Source organism: Pseudophryne corroboree, chromosome 4, assembly GCF_028390025.1.
Source record: "Pseudophryne corroboree isolate aPseCor3 chromosome 4, aPseCor3.hap2, whole genome shotgun sequence".
In the NCBI taxonomy this organism is placed as follows: domain Eukaryota; kingdom Metazoa; phylum Chordata; class Amphibia; order Anura; family Myobatrachidae; genus Pseudophryne; species Pseudophryne corroboree.
This window is the reverse complement of record NC_086447.1, coordinates 752,936,035-752,960,842: the sequence shown is the minus strand read 5'-3', so window position 1 is coordinate 752,960,842 and position 24,808 is coordinate 752,936,035. Positions and strand designations below refer to the sequence as shown.

The 24,808-nt window shown below is 47.2% G+C and overlaps 1 protein-coding gene across 3 annotated transcripts in view; it reads right to left on the bottom strand.

The window, feature by feature from the left end:
* The window catches only part of CFAP61 (cilia and flagella associated protein 61), an 844,658-nt gene that overhangs the window by 759,047 nt on the left and 60,803 nt on the right, over window positions 1-24,808 (bottom strand). For all 3 annotated transcript variants that reach the window (XM_063918168.1, XM_063918169.1, XM_063918170.1), the window contains one exon: window positions 18,015-18,147. In XM_063918168.1, the coding sequence (XP_063774238.1) occupies window positions 18,015-18,147 (133 nt within the window). The remainder of the gene's footprint in view (window positions 1-18,014; window positions 18,148-24,808) is intronic.

Sequence of the window (24,808 nt, the reverse complement as noted above, 5' to 3'; positions counted from 1 at the left end):
CATTACAATCCATCAAGCATTCTTACTTATTTTGTCTTGCTCAATAAGGAGAGTCTAGCTAGCTATTTGCCCCAGATATTAAAATACTTTTTTTTTCTCCCACTTTTCTAGCTAGGAATACAATTTTTTCATTCTACTGTTTTATTAACTAGGGAAATCCAAGAATTCAATACCGAGGCCTCAGCAGACAGCCATAGGGGGTTATTCAGGTTTGTTAGCAAACCAAAAAAGTTAGCAATTGGGCAAAACCATGTTGCACTGCAGGTGGGGCAGATGTAACATGTGCAGAGAGAGTTAGATTTGGGTGGTGTGTGTTCAAACTCTAAATAGCAGTGCAGAAATAAAGCATCCAGTATTTACCCTGCACAGCAACAATATAACCCACCCAAAGCTAAATCTCTCTGCACATGTTACATCTACCCTACAACTTCTTTGGTTTGTTAACAAACCTGAATAAGGCCCATAGTCTGGCAATACAGACTTTAGATAGCACACGCATATTAATGATATAACATCTGCTTGGTGCATCAAGAGACTCCTCTTCCAATGCTGATAGTACACATACTATAGGCGTGAGAACATCGTACAGAATGCCAGTTTTTACTAAGGCATTAATAACACCTTTCCAAAATAAAGCTACTAGGGGACATAACCAAATCTGGTGCCAAAAATTGGCTTACGGGGTTCCACATTTGGGACAGTTTGTGCTATGATTTACCCCTATATGACAAAGTCTCACTGGGGTCCTATATACTCTGCGAATTATAAAAAAAATTATTTGTTGATAACTAACAGTGGTAGTGGAGAAACATGGAGATCCAAGGGTACTTGACCATACATCATCAGAAATTAAACCCAAATCTGATTCCTATTTACTTGTAAGAGAGGACACTAATTGAGAGTGGTGTGCCTGTAATATATCAGAGTATATGGTAGACACTAAATGCCTTTTTCCCCTATTTTGTAGCATAGACTTGACCAGAGAATCAGTAATTATCGGAGGGGCATTAGCAAACTGAACATTAATACTGTAGCATGTCTCAGTTGAAGGAATCTATAAAAAAATATGTAGTTGGTACCAGTGGCGTAACTTCATCCCAGTTGCCCGGAGGCAAGAAAAATTTTGGTGCCCCCCACCACCCCACCCCATGCCAACTCTTCAACATCGTAAAGCAAGTTTAAACCTGACTTATGGTTTGAGAGAAAAAGCGAGAGATGGGGTAGAGACACAGAGGGTGTCAGGGATAGAGAGCATGAGACGGGGGGAGCAAGAGAGAGAGCGTATCAGAGAGAGAAAGAGAATGTTAGGGAGCGTGAGAGACAGAGAGAGGGTAGCAAGAGAGAGAAGGTGAGGTGGATTAAGTGGAATAGTGAGAGATGGTGTTATGGAGGGACAGAGAGAGATGGGGAAGCAAGAGAAACAGGGAGAGAGAGTGTCAGGGAGAGAGAGAGGAGCAAGAGAAAGATTGAGAGAGGCAAGAGAGAGTGGAGACTCAGTGAGAAGAGCAAGAGAGAGAGGGAGAGGAAGAGCGAGTGTCAGAGAGGGAGAGAGGAGCAAGAGAGTGGCGTGTGTCATAGAGAGAGCGGGAGCTATAGGACGTGTGTCAGAGAGAGAGGAGCAAGAGAGTGGAGAGTGTCAGAGAGAGGGTTGGCAAGAGAGAGTGCAGAGTGTCAAATAGAGGCAAGAGAGAGTGTGTCAGAAAGATAGAGAGGAGCAAGGTAGTGGAGGGTGTCAGTGAGGGAGGCAAGACAGAGTGTGTCAGAGAAAGAGTAGAGAGTTTCAGAGAGAGGGGAAGGGGGGAGAGCGAGTATGCCAGAGAGAGAGAGAGAGAGGGGGGAGCCAGTGTATGTGACAGTAAGAGAGGGGGGGGCAAGTGTATGTGACAGTAAGAGAGAGAGTGGGGAGCAAGTGTATGTGACAGTAGGAGAGAGAGTGGGCAAGTGTATGTGACAGTAAGAGAGTGAGTGAGGAGCAAGTGTATGTGACAGTAGGAGAGAGAGGGGGGCTTGTGTATGTGGCAGTAAGAGAGACAGGAGGGAGTGGATGTGACAGCAATAGAGAGAGGAGGGAGCGAGTGTATGTGACAGTAAGAGAGAGAGGGGGGGCGAGTGTATGTGACAGTAAGAGAGAGAGGGAGGGGCGAGTGTATGTGACAGTAAGATTGAGAGGGAGGGGCGAGTGTATGTGACAGTAAGAGAGAGAGGGGGGCGAGCGGGAGAGACAGTACCTGTGCAGGTCTTTAATGGGGGCGGTCTCTTTGCGGCATTAGGACACGCCCCCATTCCCCCGTTCACCAGCTACATGCGGCTCTGCATTGCTTTCTGCCTGCCGGGACTCAGCCAGCCAAGTAGGGGCACAGTGAGTCGGGGCAATTTGTGACCACACTGTGAGCAATGGGGGTCATTCCGAGTTGTTCGCTCGTTGCCGATTTTTGCTATGCTGCGATTTGCTACTAAATGCGCATGGTATGCACTAAGTTATTTAACTAAAAATTTAGCAGTTTTGCTGGTGTTTGTACGACGCTTTTCAGTCGCACTGCTGATCGGTAAATGATTGACAGGAAAGGGCCGTTTCTGGATGGTAACTGAGCGTTTTCAGGGAGTGTGCTAAAAAATGCAGGCGTATCAGGGAAAAACGCGGGAGTGTCTGGAGAAACGGGGGAGTGGCTGGCCGAACGCAGGGCATGTTTGTGACGTCAAACCAGGAACTACACGGACTGAGCTGATCGCAATCTGTGAGTAGGTCTGGAGCTACTCAGAAACTGCAAAGAATTATTTAGTAGCAATTCTGCTAATCTTTCGTTCGCTATTCTGCTAAGCTAAGATACACTCCCAGAAGGCTGCGGCCTAGCGTTTGCAATGCTGCTAAAAGCAGCTAGCGCGCGAACAACTCGGAATGACCCCCAATGTGCGGGGACGGCTGCTCCGTCAGCACCGTATACAGTGCACTCCGGCCAGGAGCCGCATCATCACAAGGTATATGGACCTACAGGGCTTCCGTAGCCCTGTAAGAGAGAAGCCCTGTAGGAGACAGACTGCAATAGAATCACATGCCCACGCCGGGCCGGCGGTCAGTCCAGTATGATGATCATAGTCGCGGACTCGCGGCTGTTTTACTGGATCACCAGGGCAGGCATAATAATGAGGCAGCATTATAAATAAAATGAGAAATAACTAAATGGGTTGGCACGCACCTTGGTGCCCCCCTCCTCCTCTCTGAATTCGCCACTGGCGACTAATTCCCACCCTCCTCAAAAAAGCTCCTCATCATTGCACTGTGGTACCGCTCCTCAGTCAGGCAACGGGGGACAGTGGAGAAAGTGCCCATTTCGGGCCTGGAGCCCGGCGGCAAATGACTCCACTGTCTCCCGGAGTTCCGCCTCTGGTTGGTACACTAAAATCCTGCTGAGGTTGCTGAAATTATTTAAATACATCTCCATTACATAGATGACCCAGGGACTGTATTTTCCATTTCCCCTATACGTCCCTCATTTGTAAAAAAAAATTCTGGGAGGCCAAATCTATTGTCCAATAATTTGTAAAGGTGTGCCTCCTGGATATATCTATTGTCCAACAGTGTATCTGGATCCATACCCTGGCCTTGCATTATAGTATATACTGACTTCCCACAAAGCAGCATTTGTAAAGGTGTGCCTCCTGGATATACCTGTATTATAATTTGGGCTAAATTATCAGAAACATTTACCCAGTCCCAAAGGTGCGCTAATTGCACCGCATAATGGCCCTCATTCCGAGTTGATCGCTCGCAAGGCGATTTTAGCAGAGTTACACACGCTAAGCCGCCGCCTACTGGGAGTGAATCTTAGCTTCTTAAAATTACGACCGATGTATTCGCAATATTGCGATTACAAACTACTTAGCAGTTTCAGAGTAGCTTCAGACTTACTCGGCATCTGCGATCAGTTCAGTGCTTGTCGTTCCTGGTTTGACGTCACAAACACACCCAGCGTTCGCTCAGACACTCCCCCGTTTCTCCGGCCACTCCTGCGTTTTTTCCGGAAACGGTAGCGTTTTTATCCACACGCCCATAAAACGCCGTGTTTCCGCCCAGTAACACCCATTTCCTGTCAATCACACTACGATCGCCGGAGCGAAGAAAAAGCCGTGAGTAAAAATACTATCTTCATTGTTAAATTACTTGGCGCAGTCGCAGTGCGAATATTGCGCATGCGTACTAAGCGGAATTTCACTGCGATGCGATGAAAATTACCGAGCGAACGACTCGGAATGAGGGCCAATAATAGTATTTAAAAGTAGGAAGAGCCAGACCCCTGATAGTCTTGGTTTAGTCAATGTATCAAGTCTTAAACGCGCTCTTTTGTTGGCCCGGATTAGGGAAGACAGTAAACTATTAATTTGTTTAAAAAAATTATGAGGAATATATATTGGTGACTGAAGAGCATAAAGAAACTTGGTCTGAAAGACCATTAATTTAACGCTATCAGTCATAGTTAGAGGCAACTTCCCCCAGGTCGTCACCTTAGAGCAAAGATAGGCTATCTTTGGTGTTATATTTAAAGAAGCATATTTTTGCGAGTCATTGGACACCCAAATCCCCAAATACTTAAAGGAATCTACCCATTTTAATGGGAGAGGAATCAGGGGAGAAGCTGGGGATTCACATCTAAGCGGCATGATACAATATTTGTCCCAGGTGATTAGGAGCCCAGAATACCGTCTATAAGTATTTTTAATATCTAGAGCCTTAGACATAGAATTAGCATAATTATCAACAAATAGCAGTTTATCATCTGCATACTGGGGGTTCCCATATTTAAACAACCAACACCGGGTTCTTTGATCGATCCTGGTTCCATAAATACGAGGTAAAAAAGAAGTAGGAGTCCCCCGTATTTTTGGACCAGCACCAGACTCCACTAGCCAGGGAGGTGATGCCGCAGCCGGGGGACACTTTTATTTAGGTCCTGCGGCCAAAGCATCACTCCCCCCAACTAGTCACCCTTGGCTGGGGTTCTCTGGGGGAGTGGGGACCCCTAAAATAAAGGGGCCCATCCCCTCCAGGCACCGAAGGGCCAGAGATGAAGCCCAAGGCTATCCCCCCCATCCCTGGGCGGTGGATGGAGGGCTGATAGCCTTTAAAAGTGTAAAAAATAGAATATTGGTGGTCATTCCGAGTTGATCGCTAGTTGCTTTCGTTCGCAGCGCAGCAATCAGGCAAAAAAATGGCAGTTCTGCGGCGCAATGCGCAGGCGCGTCGTACTCATACAACGAACGATGTAGTTTCGCACAAGGTCTAGCGAAGCTTTTCATTTGCATTGCTGACCGCAGAGTGATTGATAGGAAGTGGGTGTTTCTGGGTGTCAACTGACCGTTTTCAGGGAGTGAGCGGAATAACGCAGGCGTGCCATATAAAAACGCAGGCATGGCTGGTGAAACGTAGGCGTGGCTGTCCGAACGCAGGGCGTGTTTGTGACGTCAAAACAGGAACTAAATAGTCTGCAGTGATCGCAAGCTAGGAGTAGGTCTGGAGCTACTCTGAAACTGCACAAAATTATTTTGTAGTCGCTGTGTGATCCTTTCGTTCGCACTTCTGCTAAGCTAAGATACACTCCCAGAGGGTGGCGGCCTAGCGTTTGCACGGCTGCTAAAAGCAGCTAGCGAGCGAACAACTCGGAATGAGGGCCATTGTCTTTTGCTGTGGAACTACAAGTCCCAGCAAGCCTCCCCCGCATGCTGGTACTTGGAGAACCACAAGTACCAGCATGCGGGGAATTAATGGGCCTGTCGGTACCTGTAGTTCTACAACAAAAGAAATATTAAAATAAACACACAGACACCGTGACAGTAAAACTTTAATAAAACATATATAAGTCGGGTAAATGGCGCTCGTGTATCCGGATATTTTGTGTGGGCTGCAACCTGTAAATGAAGCACCTCCAAAATGACTTCACATAAACAAGATAAATAATGGGTTTTTACAGGTGCGCCTGAGAAGGATTATGTCTGAAAAGAAATGTATAATGGCCTCTTTCCTAATTAGTAGTGCATTTGGTAAGTTAATACTGCCGACCAATGAAAGCTATGGTATAGATAATGACAATAAACAGTAGTATTGAAATAAAAACCTTTTTTTTATTCTTGTAAATAATAAGAATTTACTCACCGGTAATTCTATTTCTCGTAGTCCGTAGTGGATGCTGGGAACTCCGTAAGGACCATGGGGAATAGCGGGCTCCGAAGGAGGCTGGGCACTCTAGAAAGATCTTAGACTACCTGGTGTGCACTGGCTCCTCCCACTATGACCCTCCTCCAAGCCTCAGTTAGGTACTGTGCCCGGACGAGCGTACACAATAAGGAAGGATTTTGAATCCCGGGTAAGACTCATACCAGCCACACCAATCACACCGTACAACTCGTGATATGAAACACAGTTAACAGTATGAAACAATAGAGCCTCTCAACAGATGGCTCAACAATAACCCGATTTAGTTAACAATAACTATGTACAAGTATTGCAGATAAACCGCACTTGGGATGGGCGCCCAGCATCCACTACGGACTACGAGAAATAGAATTACCAGTGAGTAAATTCTTATTTTCTCTGACGTCCTAGTGGATGCTGGGAACTCCGTAAGGACCATGGGGATTATACCAAAGCTCCCAAACGGGCTGGAGAGTGCGGATGACTCTGCAGCACCGAATGAGAGAACTCCAGGTCCTCCTCAGCCAGGGTATCAAATTTATAGAATTTTCCAAACGTGTTTGCCCCTGACCAAGTAGCAGCTCGGCAAAGTTGTAAAGCCGAGACCCCTCGGGCAGCCGCCCAAGATGAGCCCACCTTCCTTGTGGAATGGGCATTGACAGATTTTGGCTGTGGCAGGCCTGCCACAGTATGTGCAAGCTGAATTGTACTACAAATCCAACGAGCAATAGTCTGCTTAGAAGCAGGAGCACCCAGCTTGTTGGGTGCATACAGGATAAACAGCGAGTCAGATTTTCTGACTCCAGCCGTCCTGGAAACATATATTTTCAGGGCCCTGACAACGTCTAGCAACTTGGAGTCCTCCAAATCCTTAGTAGCCGCAGGCACCACAATAGGCTGGTTCAGGTGAAACGCTGACACCACCTTAGGGAGAAACTGGGGACGAGTCCTCAATTCTGCCCTATCCATATGGAAAATCAGATAAGGGCTTTTACATGATAAAGCCGCCAACTCTGACACTCGCCTGGCTGAAGCCAAGGCCAATAACATGACCACTTTCCACGTGAGATATTTCAGATCCACGGTTTTTAGTGGCTCAAACCAATGTGATTTTAAGAAACTCAACATCACGTTGAGATCCCAAGGTGCCACAGGAGGCACAAATGGGGGCTGAATATGCAGCACTCCTTTCACAAATGTCTGAACTTCAGGTACTGAAGCTAGTTCTTTTTGAAAGAAAATTGACAGAGCCGAGATCTGTACCTTAATGGAGCCCAGTTTTAGGCCCATATTCACTCCTGCTTGCAGGAAATGCAGAAATCGACCTAGTTGAAATTCCTCTGTTGGGGCCTTTTTGGCCTCGCACCATGCAACATATTTCCGCCATATGCGGTGATAATGCTTTGCCGTAACATCTTTCCTGGCTTTAATAAGCGTAGGAATGACTTCCTCCGGAATGCCCTTTTCCTTCAGGATCCGGCGTTCAACCGCCATGCCGTCAAACGCAGCCGCGGTAAGTCTTGGAACAGACAGGGGCCCTGCTGCAGCAGGTCCTGTCTGAGCGGCAGAGACCACGGGTCCTCTGAGATCATCTCTTGAAGTTCCGGGTACCACGCTCTTCTCGGCCAATCCGGAACCACGAGAATTGTGTTTACTCCTCGCTTTCTTATTATTCTCAATACCTTTGGTATGAGAGGTAGAGGGGGGAACACATAAACTGACCGGTACACCCACGGTGTCACTAGAGCGTCCACAGCTATCGCCTGAGGGTCTCTTGACCTGGCGCAATACTTCTCTAGTTTTTTGTTTAGGCGGGACGCCATCATGTCCACCTGTGGACGACCCCATTGATTTACAATCATTTGGAAGACTTCTGGATGAAGTCCCCACTCTCCCGGGTGGAGGTCGTGCCTGCTGAGAAAGTCTGCTTCCCAGTTGTCCACTCCCGGGATGAACACTGCTGACAGTGCTAGTACATGATTCTCCGCTCATCGGAGAATTTTTGTGGCTTCTGCCATCGCCGTCCTGCTTCTTGTGCCGCCCTGTCGATTCACATGGGCGACCGCCGTGATGTTGTCTGACTGGATCAGCACCGGCTGGTGTAGGAGCAGGGATTTTGCTTGACTTAGGGCATTGTAAATGGCCCTTAGTTCCAGAATATTTATGTGAAGGGCAGTCTCCTGACTTGACCATAGTCCTTGGAAATTTCTTCCCTTTGTGACTGCCCCCCAGCCTCGTAGGCTGGCATCCGTGGTCACCAGGACCCAGTCCTGTATGCCGAATCTGCGGCCCTCCAGAAGATGAGCACTGTGCAGCCACCACAGAAGAGACACCCTGGTTCGTGGAGACAGGGTTATTAAACGATGCATCTGAAGATGCGATCCGGACCACTTGTCCAACAGGTCCCACTGAAAAATTCTGGCATGGAACCTGCCGAATGGAATTGCTTCGTAAGAAGCTACCATCTTTCCCAGGACCCGCGTGCAGTGATGCACCGATACCTGTTTTGGTTTTAGGAGGTCTCTGACTAGAGAAGACAACTCCCTGGCTTTCTCCTCCGGGAGAAACACTTTTTTCTGGGCCGTGTCCAGAATCATTCCCAGGAACATTAGACGTGTCGTGGGGACCAGCTGTGACTTTGGGATATTCAGAATCCAACCGTGCTGGCTCAGCACTTCCTGAGATAGTGCTACTCCCACTAACAACTGTTCCTTGGATCGTGCCTTTATTAGGAGATCGTCCAAGTATGGGATAATTAAAACTCCCTTTTTTCGAAGGAGTATCATCATTTCCGCCATAACCTTGGTAAATACCCTCGGTGCCGTGGAGAGTCCAAACGGCAGCGTCTGGAATTGGTAATGGCAATCCTGTACCACAAATCTGAGGTACTCCTGGTGAGAATTGTAAATGGGGACATGCAGGTAAGCATCCTTGATGTCCAGGGATACCATGTAATCCCCCTCGTCCAGGCTTGCAATAACCGCCCTGAACTTGAATTTGAACTTGAATTTGAACATCTTGAACTTGAATTTTTTTATGTATGTGTTCAAGGATTTCAAATTTAAAATGTGTCTCACCGAACCGTCCGGTTTCGGCACCACAAATAGTGTGGAATAGTAACCCCGGCCTTGTTGAAGTAGGGGTACCTTGATTATCACCTGCTGGGAATACAGCTTGTGAATCGCTGCTAGCACCGCCTCCCTGTCTGAGGGAGCAATCGGCAAGGCGGATTTTAGGAAACGGCGGGGTGGAGTCGCCTCGAATTCCAGCCTGTATCCCTGAGATACTATTTGAAGGATCCAGGGATCCACCTGTGAGCGAGCCCACTGATCGCTGAAATTCCTGAGGCGGGCCCCCACCGTACCTGGCTCCGCCTGTGAAGCCCCACCGTCATGCGGCGGACTTGGAAGAGGAAGCGGGGGAGGACTTTTGTTCCTGGGAACCTGCTGTTTGCTGCAGCCTTTTCCCTCTGCCTCTGCCTCTTGACAGAAAAGACCCTCCTTTTCCCCGCTTATTTTTCTGGGACCGAAAGGACTGAACCTGATAAAATGGCGCCTTCTTAGGCTGTGAGGGGACATGGGGTAAAAATGCTGACTTCCCAGACGTTGCTGTGGAAACTAGGTCGGAGAGACCATCCCCAAATAATTCCTCCCCCTTATAAGGCAAAACTTCCATGTGCCTTTTGGAATCTGCATCTCCAGTCCACTGGCGAGTCCATAAGCATCTCCTAGCAGAGATGGATAATGCACTTACTTTAGATGCCAGCCGGCAGATTTCCCTCTGTGCATCTCTCATGTATAAGACTGAGTCTTTGATATGGTCAATTGTTAGCAGGATCGTGTCTCTGTCTAACGTGTCAATATCTTCTGACAGTTTATCTGACCACGCAGCGGCAGCACTGCACATCCATGCTGACGCAATAGCTGGTCTGAGTATAATGCCTGAGTGTGTATATACAGACTTCAGGATCGCCTCCTGCTTTCTATCAACAGGTTCCTTAAGGGCGGCCGTATCCTGGGACGGTAGTGCCACCTTTTTAGACAAACGTGTGAGCGCTTTATCCACCTTCGGTGGTGTTTCCCAACGTAACCTATCCTCTGGCGGGAAAGGGAACGCCATTAGTAGCTTCTTAGGAATTACCAACTTCTTATCAGGGGAAGCCCACGCTTCTTCACACACTTCATTTAATTCATCTGACGGGGTAAAAACTACAGGTAGTTTTTTCTCCCCAACATAATACCCTTTTTTGTGGTACCTGGATGTAAATCAGAAATATTTAACACCTCTTTCATTGCCTCAATCATGCAGTGAATGGCCTTAACGGGCATTAAATTTGACTCATCGTCGTCGACACTGGTGTCAGTATCCGTGTCGACATCTACTTGTGCCACCTGAGATAGCGGGCGTTTCAGAGCCCCTGATGACTTTTGAGACACCTGGACAGGCACGAGCTGAAGACTCGGCTGTCCCACAGTCGGCATGTCGTCAAATTTTTTATGTAAGGAGTCTATACGTGCACTCATTTCCTGCCATAATACCATCCACTCAGGTGTCTGACCCCCAGGGGGTGACATCCCTGCTAAAGGCATCTGCTCCCCCTCCACATCATTATCCTCCTCAAACATGTCGACACAGCCGTACCGACACACTCCACACACACAGGGAATGCTCCAACAGAGGACAGGACCCACAAAAGCCCTTTGGGGGGACAGAATAAGAGTATGCCAGCACACACCAGAGCGCTATATATATACAGGGACTAACTGAGTTATGTCCCTAATAGCTGCTTTTCAATATAATATACTGTATACAGTGCCAATTTTAATGCCCCCCCTCTCTTTTCCCTCTTACTGTACTGTAGAATTGCAGGGAAGAGCCAGGGAGCTTCCTTCCAGCCGAGCTGTGAGGGAAAAATGGCGCCAGTGTGCTGAGGAGATAGGCTCCGCCCCTTTTTCGCTGCGTATTCTCCCGCTTTTTATGGGATTCTGGCAGGGGTATTTACCTCATATATAGCCCCAGGGGCTATATATTGAGGTATTTTAGCCAGCCAAGGTGTTTTTATTGCTGCCATAGGGCGCCCCCCCCCAGCGCCCTGCACCCTCAGTGACCGGAGTGTGAAGTGTGTATGAGGAGCAATGGCGCACAGCTGCAGTGCTGTGCGCTACCTTGGTGAAGACAGGATGTCTTCATGCCGCCGATTTTCCGGACCATCTTCTTGCTTCTGGCTCTGTAAGGGGGACGGCGGCGCGGCTCCGGGACCGAACATCAAGGCTGGGCCTGCGGTCGATCCCTCTGGAGCTAATGGTGTCCAGTAGCCTAAGAAGCCCAATCCGGCTGCAAGCAGGCGAGTTCGCTTCTTCTCCCCTTAGTCCCTCGCTGCAGTGAGCCTGTTGCCAGCAGGTCTCACTGAAAATAACAAATTCTAAGACTATAACTTTCTAAGAGCTCAGGAGAGCCCCTAGTGTGCATCCAACCTCGGCCGGGCACGATATCTAACTGAGGCTTGGAGGAGGGTCATAGTGGGAGGAGCCAGTGCACACCAGGTAGTCTAAGATCTTTCTAGAGTGCCCAGCCTCCTTCGGAGCCCGCTATTCCCCATGGTCCTTACGGAGTTCCCAGCATCCACTAGGACGTCAGAGAAATAATGCAATATCTATTGCTAAAGGATATACGGGGGGGGGGGGGGGGGAGGGACAGGTTCCTCTGCTACCAAATATAGCAGTGATAAAGTTCCTGGATGGATATAGGTGAGAATAGGAGTAATGCTGTTTCACTTCAGAAAAGGTGGCGTCCCACCTCTGAGTGGAGTCTGAATTAAATGCAAAAATGTCCAGAGCTGGTAATGGGGCTGTAAATGTCTTTTAGTACCGGTGGGATCCAAAAAAAGAAAAAGAAAGCAAGGGGTACCCCTGAGTTGCCGCTGGCGATAAGGGGTCAGGATAAGGCTGGTGCTAAGGTAATAAGAACTCCGGACAGACCGTACCCCTCTACGCCCTGGACCACCCCGATGTTGCTCTAATGAGCGCAGCGTGTTGTCCCGGGCAGAATGGGATCGGTCGTGAGTCTTGGAGAGGAAGGTAGGGACTGCTTCTAGCACTGTTAGTGCTGTCCACCGCGCCTTCTCCTCTCCTACAGAGTCCCTTACCTTCTAGCTTCTGCTCCGTCTCCTGTCCCTCCGCCAGCGGTCTGCTCCGTGTCTGTTGCGCCCGGCGTCCTCCTGCACTTCCGGGTTGGTCCGTCCACGTGACGAGGCTCAGATCTCACCGGGTCCCGTCTCTTTCTCCTCTCGTCCTTCCTCCTCCAGGTCTCTGATCGTTCGCTCTGTTACTCAGTTTAAAGTTTAGTGTGGATTGGTTATGTGTTCATGTGCTCCAACGCGTATCGGCCAGTGTTGGCCTTCGTCAGGGAGTCCTTGTCCGCCATCTTAGATGTGGGCTATTTATGCCCACATCCAGCGGGAGTGGCCTGGATTGGTTTGCTGCATAATTGGAAAAGGAGGAGGGTAGGGTTGGGAAAAGGAGGTGTGCTGAAGAAAAACAAATGGGAATAAATGAAAAATAGAATAAAAATAGGATAAGTGGGTATTAACCCTCTTGTTCCTGTGTGTCCAGTAAACTAATAAATTGGAACTATAAAAAAATCGTGCCACTTATTGAAGTGCTGCACATTAACGTCATGACAGTCATTCATCGTGGTGCTATTTAATAATCAGTAATAACAACAAAATTATTATAATTAAAAATATAGTAAATGGTTATTTCATCAGAAATAAATAGGTTAGTTAATCTGGCATGTACATATGCGTCTATGTATGTGGCTGCATGCACACATACATCCCCTTTAATTTGGGTCACTGGTAACTTGCCTGTGATTATTGCTCTTACCTCATTATCTAGGTTTAACCCATGAGGTCTTAGGGTCTTTAGTGTAAACATCCATTTTAGCTCTTCCTTATTAATCGTCCTTATGAAGTCCCCCCCCTCTCCAGTTTTGTTTCAGCATTTTAATACCTATAACTCTCATCCCATCTGGGTTCTGCCCATGTTTCTCTCTGAAATGGTTTGAGAGGCTGTGGGTTTCTAGACCTTTCTTTATATTCCTTATGTGTTCTGAAGTTCTTGTTTTTAGTGGCCTTATTGTCCTCCCTATATACTGCAAGTGACAGGGGCATTCAATCAAGTAAATGACACCCTTAGATTGACAGGATATGTGTTCCTGGATGTCAAATGTCTCCTGTGTCCTATTTGATTGGAAGCTTGCAATACCTTTAGTCGAGACGTGATTCAATTTACAGTATTGACAAGAATTGCAATAAAAGAAACCTTTACTGAGATTGTTTCCTGATAGGGTGGTCTGTAGTGTTTCTCTCTTGTGTAGGTGACTGTGTGTTACTTTGGATTTAAGGTTCGGTGCCTTCCTATATATCACCCTCGGTTTCTCTGGTAATATGTCCCCTAGTGTCTCGTCTTCTAAAAGGATGTGCCAATGGTTTTATCTTTTGCTGTGGAACTACAAGTCCCAGCAAGCCTCCCCCGCATGCTGGTACTTGGAGAACCACAAGTACCAGCATGCGGGGAATTAATGGGCCTGTCGATACCTGTAGTTCTACAACAAAAGAAATATTAAAATAAACACACAGACACCGTGACAGTAAAACTTTAATAAAACATACTTGCACACTCACACTCACATACATACTGTACACACACTTAGCTACATCCAACGTAGCCAGTGTCCCCCAGCTGCAGCATCATCTCCCTGGCTAGTGGAGCCCGGTGCTGGTTCCAAAACTACGGGGGACCCCTACTTCTTTTGTCCCCTGTATTTTTGGAACCAGGACCGGTCCAAGACCCCCATGCTGGTTGTTTAAATACGGGGAGCCCCCCAATCAATTTTTCCCCTGTATTTTTGCAACCAGGACCGGCTCAAAGAGCCCGGGGCTGATATGCTTTTGGGGGGCACCTGTACGTCGTTTTTTTTTAAAAACTTTACCACTTTCTTTACTTTTACAGACAGAAGCATGCATGGATCTCACTGATCTTTGAATGCTTCTAAGTAATAAAAACATGACCTATAATCCGCATGTTTTTATTACTAAAAATCGCATGTTTCCTTTACTAAAAACCGCAAATAATCGCATGCAAATTCCATTTTAACCTTAAAATTCGCACCCTATTACATTTGCGATTTTTAGTAAAAAAAAATCGCAAATTACAAACGTGCAATTTAGTGCGATTTTTTAGACACCTAAAAAAATCGCACCCTATTACATCTAGCCTTATGTGTTTCTTATACATTTCTGATGGAATTCCATACAAACCCGAAGCTTTACCACCAGAAGATGCCTTAATCACAGCTTCAATCTCGTCTGATGTTAAAGGAGCATACAAAAAGTCTCGGGCCTCACTAGTCAAAGTAGATAGAGATATATTATGTATATAATTTCTCATCTCCAGCAGAGTACAGAGTAATCTGGAACTATATAACTGTTGATAATATGATACAAATTCAGATGCAATCTGCTGAGTTTGCAATAAGGTTGTACCATCCGGACCATGAAGTTCCACCACGGTGCTAGAGAAACGGTCCCCTGGTGCAAGACTAGCCAAATAGATACCCGGCCTGTCTCCTGTGGCATATAGTGAATGCAAAGTGTAAAGAAGTTTATATTGAGTCTTATCCATCAGATAATCTTTCCATGCCTTTTGAGCAGCCAGCCAAGCAGATTTGGAACTATCCAGCCCATCTTTTAAATAAGCTAATTCAGAGGTGACACATCAGTCTTCCAGTTCACATTTCTGCCATTTATAGAAAGATTTTAGGCTCGAGACTCTTTTAATCAAAATCCCCCTTAGAAAAGACTAAATACGTCCCATAAAATCGATATTGATGTTCCATCACTATTCCGTTTGAAAAATTCCTGCCAAGCAGACTCTAAATCCGAGCCCTCACCCATGCGAGTCAACCAGAAGGGATTAATAGGTTGTTGCATCGTGCTGCTATAACACTTCCTGCTTCTCCTCATTACTGAGGCTAAGCAGGAAGGGACATCAACAAGATGTATTAACATCTTGTCTGCCGAAGCAGGGGAGCCAAAGCTTCCCCCTCCGGCGATGTCCCCCGAGCACATAGCGCATCAGCTCAGTGCTGACGCTCTCTGTCTCCTTTCTGACCGGCTCCTCTGCGCATGCGCGTGATTTCGCTACTCACGCAAGATCCCCAGCACAGTACGGAGAGGGCACCTGCCACAGACAGGGACAGCTCTGTACCTTCTATGGTGGAAGGGCATCGCCACATGCAGCTTACGAAATTGACAGCTGCAGGTGTCGGAATAATCAGCGATGCTGATCGTTCATACACTGCCCGCGCATATCAGCCTGTCACCCCTGTCACTGTGCCTGCACCGCAGCCATCATACATGGGGGAGAAGCGGTAAAGTGCACATAACGTGCGCTGATACCGCTTCTCCCCCATATCGCCAGATCATACATTTACCCATGTTTCCAAACTGCCTGGCTGCGTTGACAGTTTAAATCTATACTAGAGGCCAAATGTAATAGAGTGAGAGTTTCAGAAAGTGAGAGATTTGGTAAGGTTCTGCAGTTTTTTTTAAAGTGGCAATCATTTACACAGCAAGATCAACCTGGTTTTTCAGTGTAAATGATTGCCACTTTACAAAAAACTGAAAAACCTTACCAAATCTCTCGCTTTCTGAAACTCTCACACTATTACATTTGGCCCTAAGTGTTAAGAGGGAATGATCAGAGATACCTCTAGTTTTATATTTAACATGGTGTATTCTGGGCACTAGATCTTTTGTGAGAAGGGCCAGAGTCAATCCAAAAGAAGGAGGAATGTGAGTGTGAAAAGTTATTGGAGTCTTAAAAATATGATTTAAAACAATGAATATAATTATCTAGCATATTTCCCATACTCTTAACATGACAAACTGTAAAGGATAACTCCCCCTATAACTAATAGATAATAGTAATAAATCACGATGATCTTTTCCAAACTGATTGCAACATCTACAAAGTCCCTCATTCAATTTTCATTGATTCTAAAGGAAAGATCTTATCAGTAGTCTGATATAACCCTGCTGGGCAGGAGTAAGCATTATGGTGCATACACACGGTGCGATTTTCCATGCTATATGGACTATAGTCCATATCGCACGGAAACATAGGGGGTGATTCAGACCTGATCGCTAGGTTGCTAAAATTGTAGTCCTGCGATCAGATAGTCGCCGCCCAAGGGGAGTGTATTGGCTGTGCAAGTGTGCGATCGCATGTGTACGCCGAGCTACTAAAAATCTATCAGTCAGCAGACAGCTGCAAATCCGTTCGCACCTCACTCATCAGTGAATGGCTTTTACCACTATGTGCAGTCTCTGTGCAGCCCAGGACTTATAGGCCCTACACACTGGCCGATTTTTGGAAAGATATGAACGATCTCGTTCATAAATGAACGAGAACTCGTTCATATCTTTCAGTGTGGAGGCTCCAGCGATGAACGATGCGTGTCCCCGCGCTCGTTCATCGCTGGTCTCCCGTCGGCTGTGCATGCAGGCCAATATGGACGATCTCGTCCATATTTGCCTGCACTTCACTCCCCCCGTCACTGCCCCCCCGCCGCCGGGTCGCTCGTCGGCCGTATCCGCCGTCGGGCAGCTCGGCGGCGGGTCGGCCAGTGAGTAGGGCCCTTTACTCCTACAGTGCGATCAGAATGGGCTAATCGGGGCCAGAGCTGACGTCACCCCCCCTCCCTGAAAACGCTTGGGAATGCCTGCATTTTCCCTGACACTCCCAAAAAACGGTCAGTTACCACCCACAAACGGCCTTCTCCTGTCAATCAGCATGCGAATGGCTGTGCGATTAGAATTTTTGCACCAGCCTATCGCTGAGCAGCAATGCCTGTTGTTTGCCGAAGTGCGTGCTCATTGCGATGCATATGCATGAGCAGTTAATAGCTGATCGCCCGCTGTGCAAAAATGCACAACAGAGATCAGATCCGAATCGGGCCCATAGTGCATATCGCACCGTGTGTATAAGTTTGCCATGCTGATGCGCAGTTCCGCAGGATCGGCATTGGAAGAAGATAAAGTGGGTGCAGGCAGTGCCAATACTGACTACATGCCTCCGGGCACAATATAGTCAGTATGGCCACAACACCCCGTTGCACCGTGTGTATGCACCTTAACAGGAGTTGTGGGATCCACAAGATAAGAGGATCTGAAAAGCATAGATGACAATTTCTTCTTTTAATTATCACACATAAACAACTGGATCTATCCTTTAAAATGACCACTTACAGGTGAAGTCCACTTTTTTAAAACTGTTGCTATTTAGAAATTAAAGTCACACAGTCCACGGAGGTTCCTGGTATTCTCACCATTACCATTATTTGGCTTACTGTTCGCAGTACACAGTAATAGTATAACACTTAATGTACACAGAATCAGAGCTACTATTTATGTGATTCACACAAATGGGAGCGGACCACACAAAACAAAGCCACCCACTTATGTTATATTATTACTGTGAGTGGGAATCATGAGACATTAAAGGACGGTGTCACCATTCTGTCCTTTCACACTCTCATCAGTCTCCTTTATTTGACCTATTTACCCCGAGTATCCTATATAGCCTTCTCCTTTGCTCGCCTTGAAACTTTGCATTATACCTTGTTTTGCTGTGAGCGGTAAAACGCAATGGAAAGTTGCCTAGAACGCAGGCTATCCATCCCACTCTACATGTATACAAAAAGTCACATTGGCTAATTGCAAACGAAATACCACGGACAATGTCTTTTTGATAAAAAATGAGCTAACCTCACAGACAATAGTGTGGTTGTCCTCATCCTGAGCTTTGATTAGCTCCGCCAGGAAATATTCTCCGTAAGTGGCTTTCAGGGTATCGTTGTGACGCATAAAAATTGGAAACAGGTCATCATGATCTTCTACCCTAAAACAGGAAAAAAGGAAAGTTACACTGTTATAGAGAAGTGAGAACATTACCAGTATCAGGGATTTTGTTTTATTATTCATATACAATTTAAGAGAGACCAACGTGATTGCCTCTCCAGCCAGCAAACATATTTAGTAGTAAACACTATTCAATATGTGCACACACTAATAATGATAATTACAATCCAAATAATACAAGTAAATACAATTAATACTAATACTAAATACTAACAAGTAAAAGGTACAAAATAACACATCCACTATTATATTATTCCATAAATATAAAAAAGGTCATTTTTACACAGTTCTCATAAATGACATGTATAATTTATATAGTGGAAATCCCTGTATAGAACTGATCGGTAACCAACTCACCATAGTAAATAAACAGTACATGATGTGATTGGGCAGGACTGTGACATAACTATTCTTTAACCAGATCTAAGATCTTTAACTGTATCCTTACTTTAAAGAGAGCTTTGTCCCAAATAACAACATGTCATTACACATTGCGGAGGTCTCATGTGTCATTTTGCCGTACCTCCCAAAATATATCCATTCATATGCAGCATACCCTCCAACAGTGCTGAGCTGAAAATCAGTACAAATAAGGGGAGGGGGTGTGGTCATGGGTAAAGGGGGTGTGGCTAAGTGGCGCTCCAATAGGCTTTAATAGTAATGGGAGACGCTGAAAACTGGTACAAGGACCCTTTTGGCCGGTACAGATTTTTTTAAAAACATTACTGTACCGGCCAAAAAGGTACAGTTGGAGGGTATGAAGCAGGACAAAATTGGTCTCTCTCCTCCATGATCCATATGAGAACACCCCCATTTCTCACACACACCCCAATCTGCCCAACCATAACCTGTTTCTGACAAAGCTACACCTGAAGGTGACTAAAGAAAATAATAAGAATTTACTTACCGATAATTCTATTTCTCATAGTCCGTAGTGGATGCTGGGGACTCCGTCAGGACCATGGGGAATAGCGGCTCCGCAGGAGACAGGGCACAAAAAGCAAGCTTTTAGGATCACATGGTGTGTACTGGCTCCTCCCCCTATGACCCTCCTCCAAGCCTCAGTTAGGTACTGTGCCCGGACGAGCGTACACAATAAGGAAGGATCTTGAATCCCGGGTAAGACTCATACCAGCCACACCAATCACACCGTACAACTTGTGATTTGAACCCAGTTAACAGTATGATAACAACGAAGAAGCCTCTGAAAAGATGGCTCACAACAATAATAACCCGATTTTTGTAACAAAAACTATGTACAAGTATTGCAGACAATCCGCACTTGGGATGGGCGCCCAGCATCCACTACGGACTATGAGAAATAGAATTATCGGTAAGTAAATTCTTATTTTCTCTAACGTCCTAGTGGATGCTGGGGACTCCGTCAGGACCATGGGGATTATACCAAAGCTCCCAAACGGGCGGGAGAGTGCGGATGACTCTGCAGCACCGAATGAGAGAACTCCAGGTCCTCCTTAGCCAGAGTATCAAATTTGTAAAATTTTACAAACGTGTTCTCCCCTGACCACGTAGCTGCTCGGCAAAGTTGTAATGCCGAGACCCCTCGGGCAGCCGCCCAAGATGAGCCCACCTTCCTTGTGGAGTGGGCATTTACAGATTTAGGCTGTGGCAGGCCTGCCACAGAATGTGCAAGTTGGATTGTGCTACAGATCCAACGAGCAATCGTCTGCTTAGACGCAGGAGCACCCATCTTGTTGGGTGCATACAGGATAAACAGCGAGTCAGATTTTCTGACTCCAGCCGTCCTTGAAATATATATTTTCAATGCTCTGACAACGTCCAGCAACTTGGAGTCCTCCAAGTCGCTAGTAGCCGCAGGCACCACAATAGGCTGGTTCAAGTGAAAAGCCGAAACCACCTTAGGCAGAAACTGAGGACGCGTCCGCAGTTCTGCCCTGTCCGAATGGAAAATCAGATATGGGCTTTTGTACGATAAAGCCGCCAACTCGGATACTCTCCTGGCTGAAGCCAGGGCCAGTAGCATGGTTACTTTCCATGTAAGATACTTCAAATCTACCGATTTGAGCGGCTCAAACCAATGGGATTTGAGAAAATCCAAAACTACGTTGAGATCCCACGGTGCCACTGGAGGCACAATCGGGGGCTGTATATGTAGTACACCTTTGACAAAGGTTTGTACTTCAGGCACTGAAGCCAATTCTTTCTGGAAGAAAATCGATAAGGCCGAAATTTGAACCTTAATAAACCCCAATTTGAGGCCCATAGACAATCCTGCCTGCAGGAAATGTAGGAATCGACCCAATTGAAATTCCTCCGTTGGGGCCTTCTTGGCCTCACACCACGCAACATATTTTCTCCAAATGCGGTGATAATGTTGTGCGGTCACTTCCTTCCTGGCTTTAATCAAGGTAGGAATAACTTCCTCTGGAATGCCCTTTTCTTTTAGAATCCGGCGTTCAACCGCCATGCCGTCAAACGCAGTCGCGGTAAGTCTTGGAACATACAAGGTCCCTGCTGAAGCAGATCCCTTCTTAACGGTAGAGGCCACGGCTCTTCCGTGAGCATCTCTTGAAGTTCCGGGTACCAAGTCCTTCTCGGCCAATCCGGAGCCACGAGTATTGTTCTTACTCCCCGTAGCCGTATAATTCTCAGTACCTTTGGTATGAGAGGCAGAGGAGGAAACACATACACGGAATGGTACACCCACGGTGTTACCAGAGCGTCCACAGCTATTGCCTGAGGGTCTCTTGACCTGGCGCAATATCTGTCCAGTTTCTTGTTGAGGCGGGACGCCATCATGTCCACCTTTGGTTTTTCCCAACGGTTCACAATCATGTGGAAAACTTCTGGATGAAGTCCCCACTCTCCCGGGTGGAGGTCGTGTCTGCTGAGGAAGTCTGCTTCCCAGTTGTCCACTCCCGGAATGAACACTGCTGACAGTGCTATGACATGATTTACCGCCCAGCGAAGAATCCTTGCAGCTTCTGTCATTGCTCTTCTGCTTCTCGTGCCGCCCTGTCTGTTTACGTGGGCGACTGCCGTGATGTTGTCCGACTGGATCAACACCGGCTGACCCTGAAGCAGCGGTTTTGCCAGGCTTAGAGCATTGTAAATCGCTCTTAGCTCCAGTATATTTATGTGAAGAGACGTCTCCAGGTTCGACCACACGCCCTGGAAGTTTCTTCCCTGTGTGACTGCTCCCCAGCCTCGTAGGCTGGCATCCGTAGTCACCAGGACCCAGTCCTGTATGCCGAATCTGCGGCCCTCTAACAGATGGGCACTCTGCAACCACCACAGAAGAGACACCCTTGTTCTTGGTGACAGTGTTATCCGCTGATGCATGTGCAGATGCGATCCGGACCATTTGTCCAGCAGATCCCACTGAAATATTCGTGCGTGGAATCTGCCGAATGGAATTGCTTCGTAAGAAGCCACCATCTTTCCCAGGACTCTTGTGCATTGATGTACTGACACATTTCCTGGTTTTAGGAGGTTCCTGACAAGTTCGGATAACTCCCTTGCTTTCTCCTCCGGGAGAAACACCTTTTTCTGAACAGTGTCCAGAATCATTCCCAGGAACAGCAGACGTGTCGTCGGGGTCAATTGAGATTTTGGAAGATTCAGAATCCACCCGTGTTGCTGAAGCACTACTTGGGTTAGTGCTACTCCGACTTCCAGCTGTTCTCTGGACCTTGCCCTTATCAGGAGATCGTCCAAGTAAGGGATAATTAATACGCCTTTTCTTCGTAGAAGAACCATCATTTCGGCCATTACCTTGGTAAAGACCCGAGGTGCCGTGGACAAACCAAACGGCAGCGTTTGAAACTGATAATGACAGTTTTGTATCACGAACCTGAGATACCCTTGGTGTGAAGGGTAAATTGGGACATGCAGATAAGCATCTTTTATGTCCAGGGACACCATGAAGTCCCCTTCTTCCAGATTCGCTATCACTGCTCTGAGGGACTCCATCTTGAACTTGAATTTCTGTATGTACAGGTTCAAGGATTTCAGATTTAGAATAGGTCTTACCGAACCGTCCGGCTTCGGTACCACAAATAGTGTGGAATAATACCCCTTTCCCTGTTGTAGGAGGGGTACCTTGACTATCACCTGCTGAGAATACAGCTTGTGAATGGCTTCCAATACCGTCGCCCTTTCTGAGGGAGACGTTGGTAAAGCAGACTTTAGGAACCGGCGAGGGGGAGACTTTTCGAATTCCAACTTGTAACCCTGAGATACTACCTGCAGGATCCAAGGGTCCACCTGTGAGCGCGCCCACTGTGTGCTGAAAATCTTTAGTCGACCCCCCACCGCCCCTGAGTCCGCTTGCACAGCCCCAGCGTCATGCTGAGGGCTTTGTAGAAGCCGGGGAGGGCTTCTGTTCGTGGGAAGTAGTTGCTTGCTGCACCCTCTTACCCCTTCCTTTGCCTCTGGGCAAATATGACTGTCCTTTTGCCCGCTTGTTCTTATAGGAACGAAAGGACTGCGGCTGAAAAGACGGTGTCTTTCTCTGTTGGGAGGTGACCTGAGGTAAAAAAGTGGATTTTCCGGCTGTTGCCGTGGCCACCAGATCCGATAGACCGACCCCAAATAATTCCTCTCCTTTATACGGCAATACTTCCATATGCCGTTTGGAATCCGCATCACCTGACCACTGTCGCGTCCATAAACTTCTTCTGGCAGATATGGACATCGCACTTACTCTCGATGCCAGAGTGCAAATATCCCTCTGAGCATCTCGCATATAAAGAAAAGCATCCTTTAATTGCTCTATAGTCAATAAAATACTGTCCCTATCCAGGGTATCAATATTTTCAGTCAGGGAATCCGACCACACCACCCCAGCACTGCACATCCAGGCTGAGGCTATTGCTGGTCGCAGTATAACACCAGTATGTGTGTATATACTCTTCAGGGTAGTTTCCAGCCTCCTATCAGCTGGATCCTTGAGGGCGGCCGTATCAGGAGACGGTAACGCGACTTGTTTTGATAAGCGTGTGAGCGCCTTATCCACCCTAGGGGGTGTTTCCCAGCGCGCCCTAACCTCTGGTGGGAAAGGGTATAATGCCAATAACTTCTTTGAAATTAGCAGTTTTCTATCGGGGTTAACCCACGCTTCATCACACACGTCATTCAATTCCTCTGATTCTGGAAAAGCTACAGGTAGTTTTTTCACACCCCACATAATACCCCCCTTTGAGGTACCTGCAGTATCAGAGATATGCAAAGCCTCCTTCATTGCCGTGATCATATAACGTGTGGCCCTATTGGAAAATACGTTTCTTTCTTCACCGTCGACACTAGATTCATCTGTGTCGGTACCTGTGTCGACTGACTGAGGTAAGGGACGTTTTACAGCCCCTGACGGTGCCTGAGACGCCTGGACAGGTACTAACTGGTTTTCCGGCCGTCTCATGTCGTCAACTGACTTTTGCAGCGTGCTAACATTATCACGTAATTCCATAATTAAAGCCATCCATTCCGGTGTCGACTCCCTAGGGGGTGACATCACCATTACCGGCAATTGCTCCGCCTCCACACCAACATCGTCCTCATACATGTCGACACACACGTACCGACACACAGCAGACACACAGGGAATGCTCTTATCGAAGACAGGACCCCACTAGCCCTTTGGGGAGACAGAGGGAGAGTTTGCCAGCACACACCAAAGCGCTATAAAAATGTATATAAACAACCCTAAAAGGTGTTGTTTCTGTTATATGCGCTTAATATATAAAAATATCGCCAAAATATGCCCCCCCTTCTCTGTTTTACCCTGTTTCTGTAGTGCAGTGCAGGGGAGAGTCCTGGGAGCCTTCCTCACAGCGGAGCTGAGCAGGAAAATGGCGCTGTGTGCTGAGGAGAATAGGCCCCGCCCCCTAAAACGGCGGGCTCTTCTCCCGGAGTTTGCGATATATGGCAGGGGTTAAATACATCCATATAGCCTCAAGGGCTATATGTGATGTATTTTAGCCATAGAAAAAGGTATTATACATTGCTGCCCAGGGCGCCCCCCCCAGCGCCCTGCACCCTCAGTGACCGCTGGTGTGAAGTGTGCCGACAACAATGGCGCACAGCTGCAGTGCTGTGCGCTACCTTATGAAGACTGAAAGTCTTCTGCCGCCTGTTTCCGGACCTCTGGACCTCTTCAACTTCGGCATCTGCAAGGGGGGTCGGCGGCACGGCTCCGGGACCGGACTCCATGGCTGGGCCTGTGTTCGATCCCTCTGGAGCTAATGGTGTCCAGTAGCCTAAGAAGCAAATCCATCCTGCACGCAGGTGAGTTCACTTCTCTCCCCTAAGTCCCTCGTAGCAGTGAGCCTGTTGCCAGCAGGACTCACTGAAAATAAGAAACCTAAAAAACTTTTTCTAAGCAGCTCTTTATGAGAGCCACCTAGATTGCACCCTGCTCGGACGGGCACAAAAACCTAACTGAGGCTTGGAGGAGGGTCATAGGGGGAGGAGCCAGTACACACCATGTGATCCTAAAAGCTTGCTTTTTGTGCCCTGTCTCCTGCGGAGCCGCTATTCCCCATGGTCCTGACGGAGTCCCCAGCATCCACTAGGACGTTAGAGAAATATATTTTATGAGATATAGTAAAGGATGGATTCCTTTTAAATATATAAAAAATTCTGGGGTGCCATTTAATTTA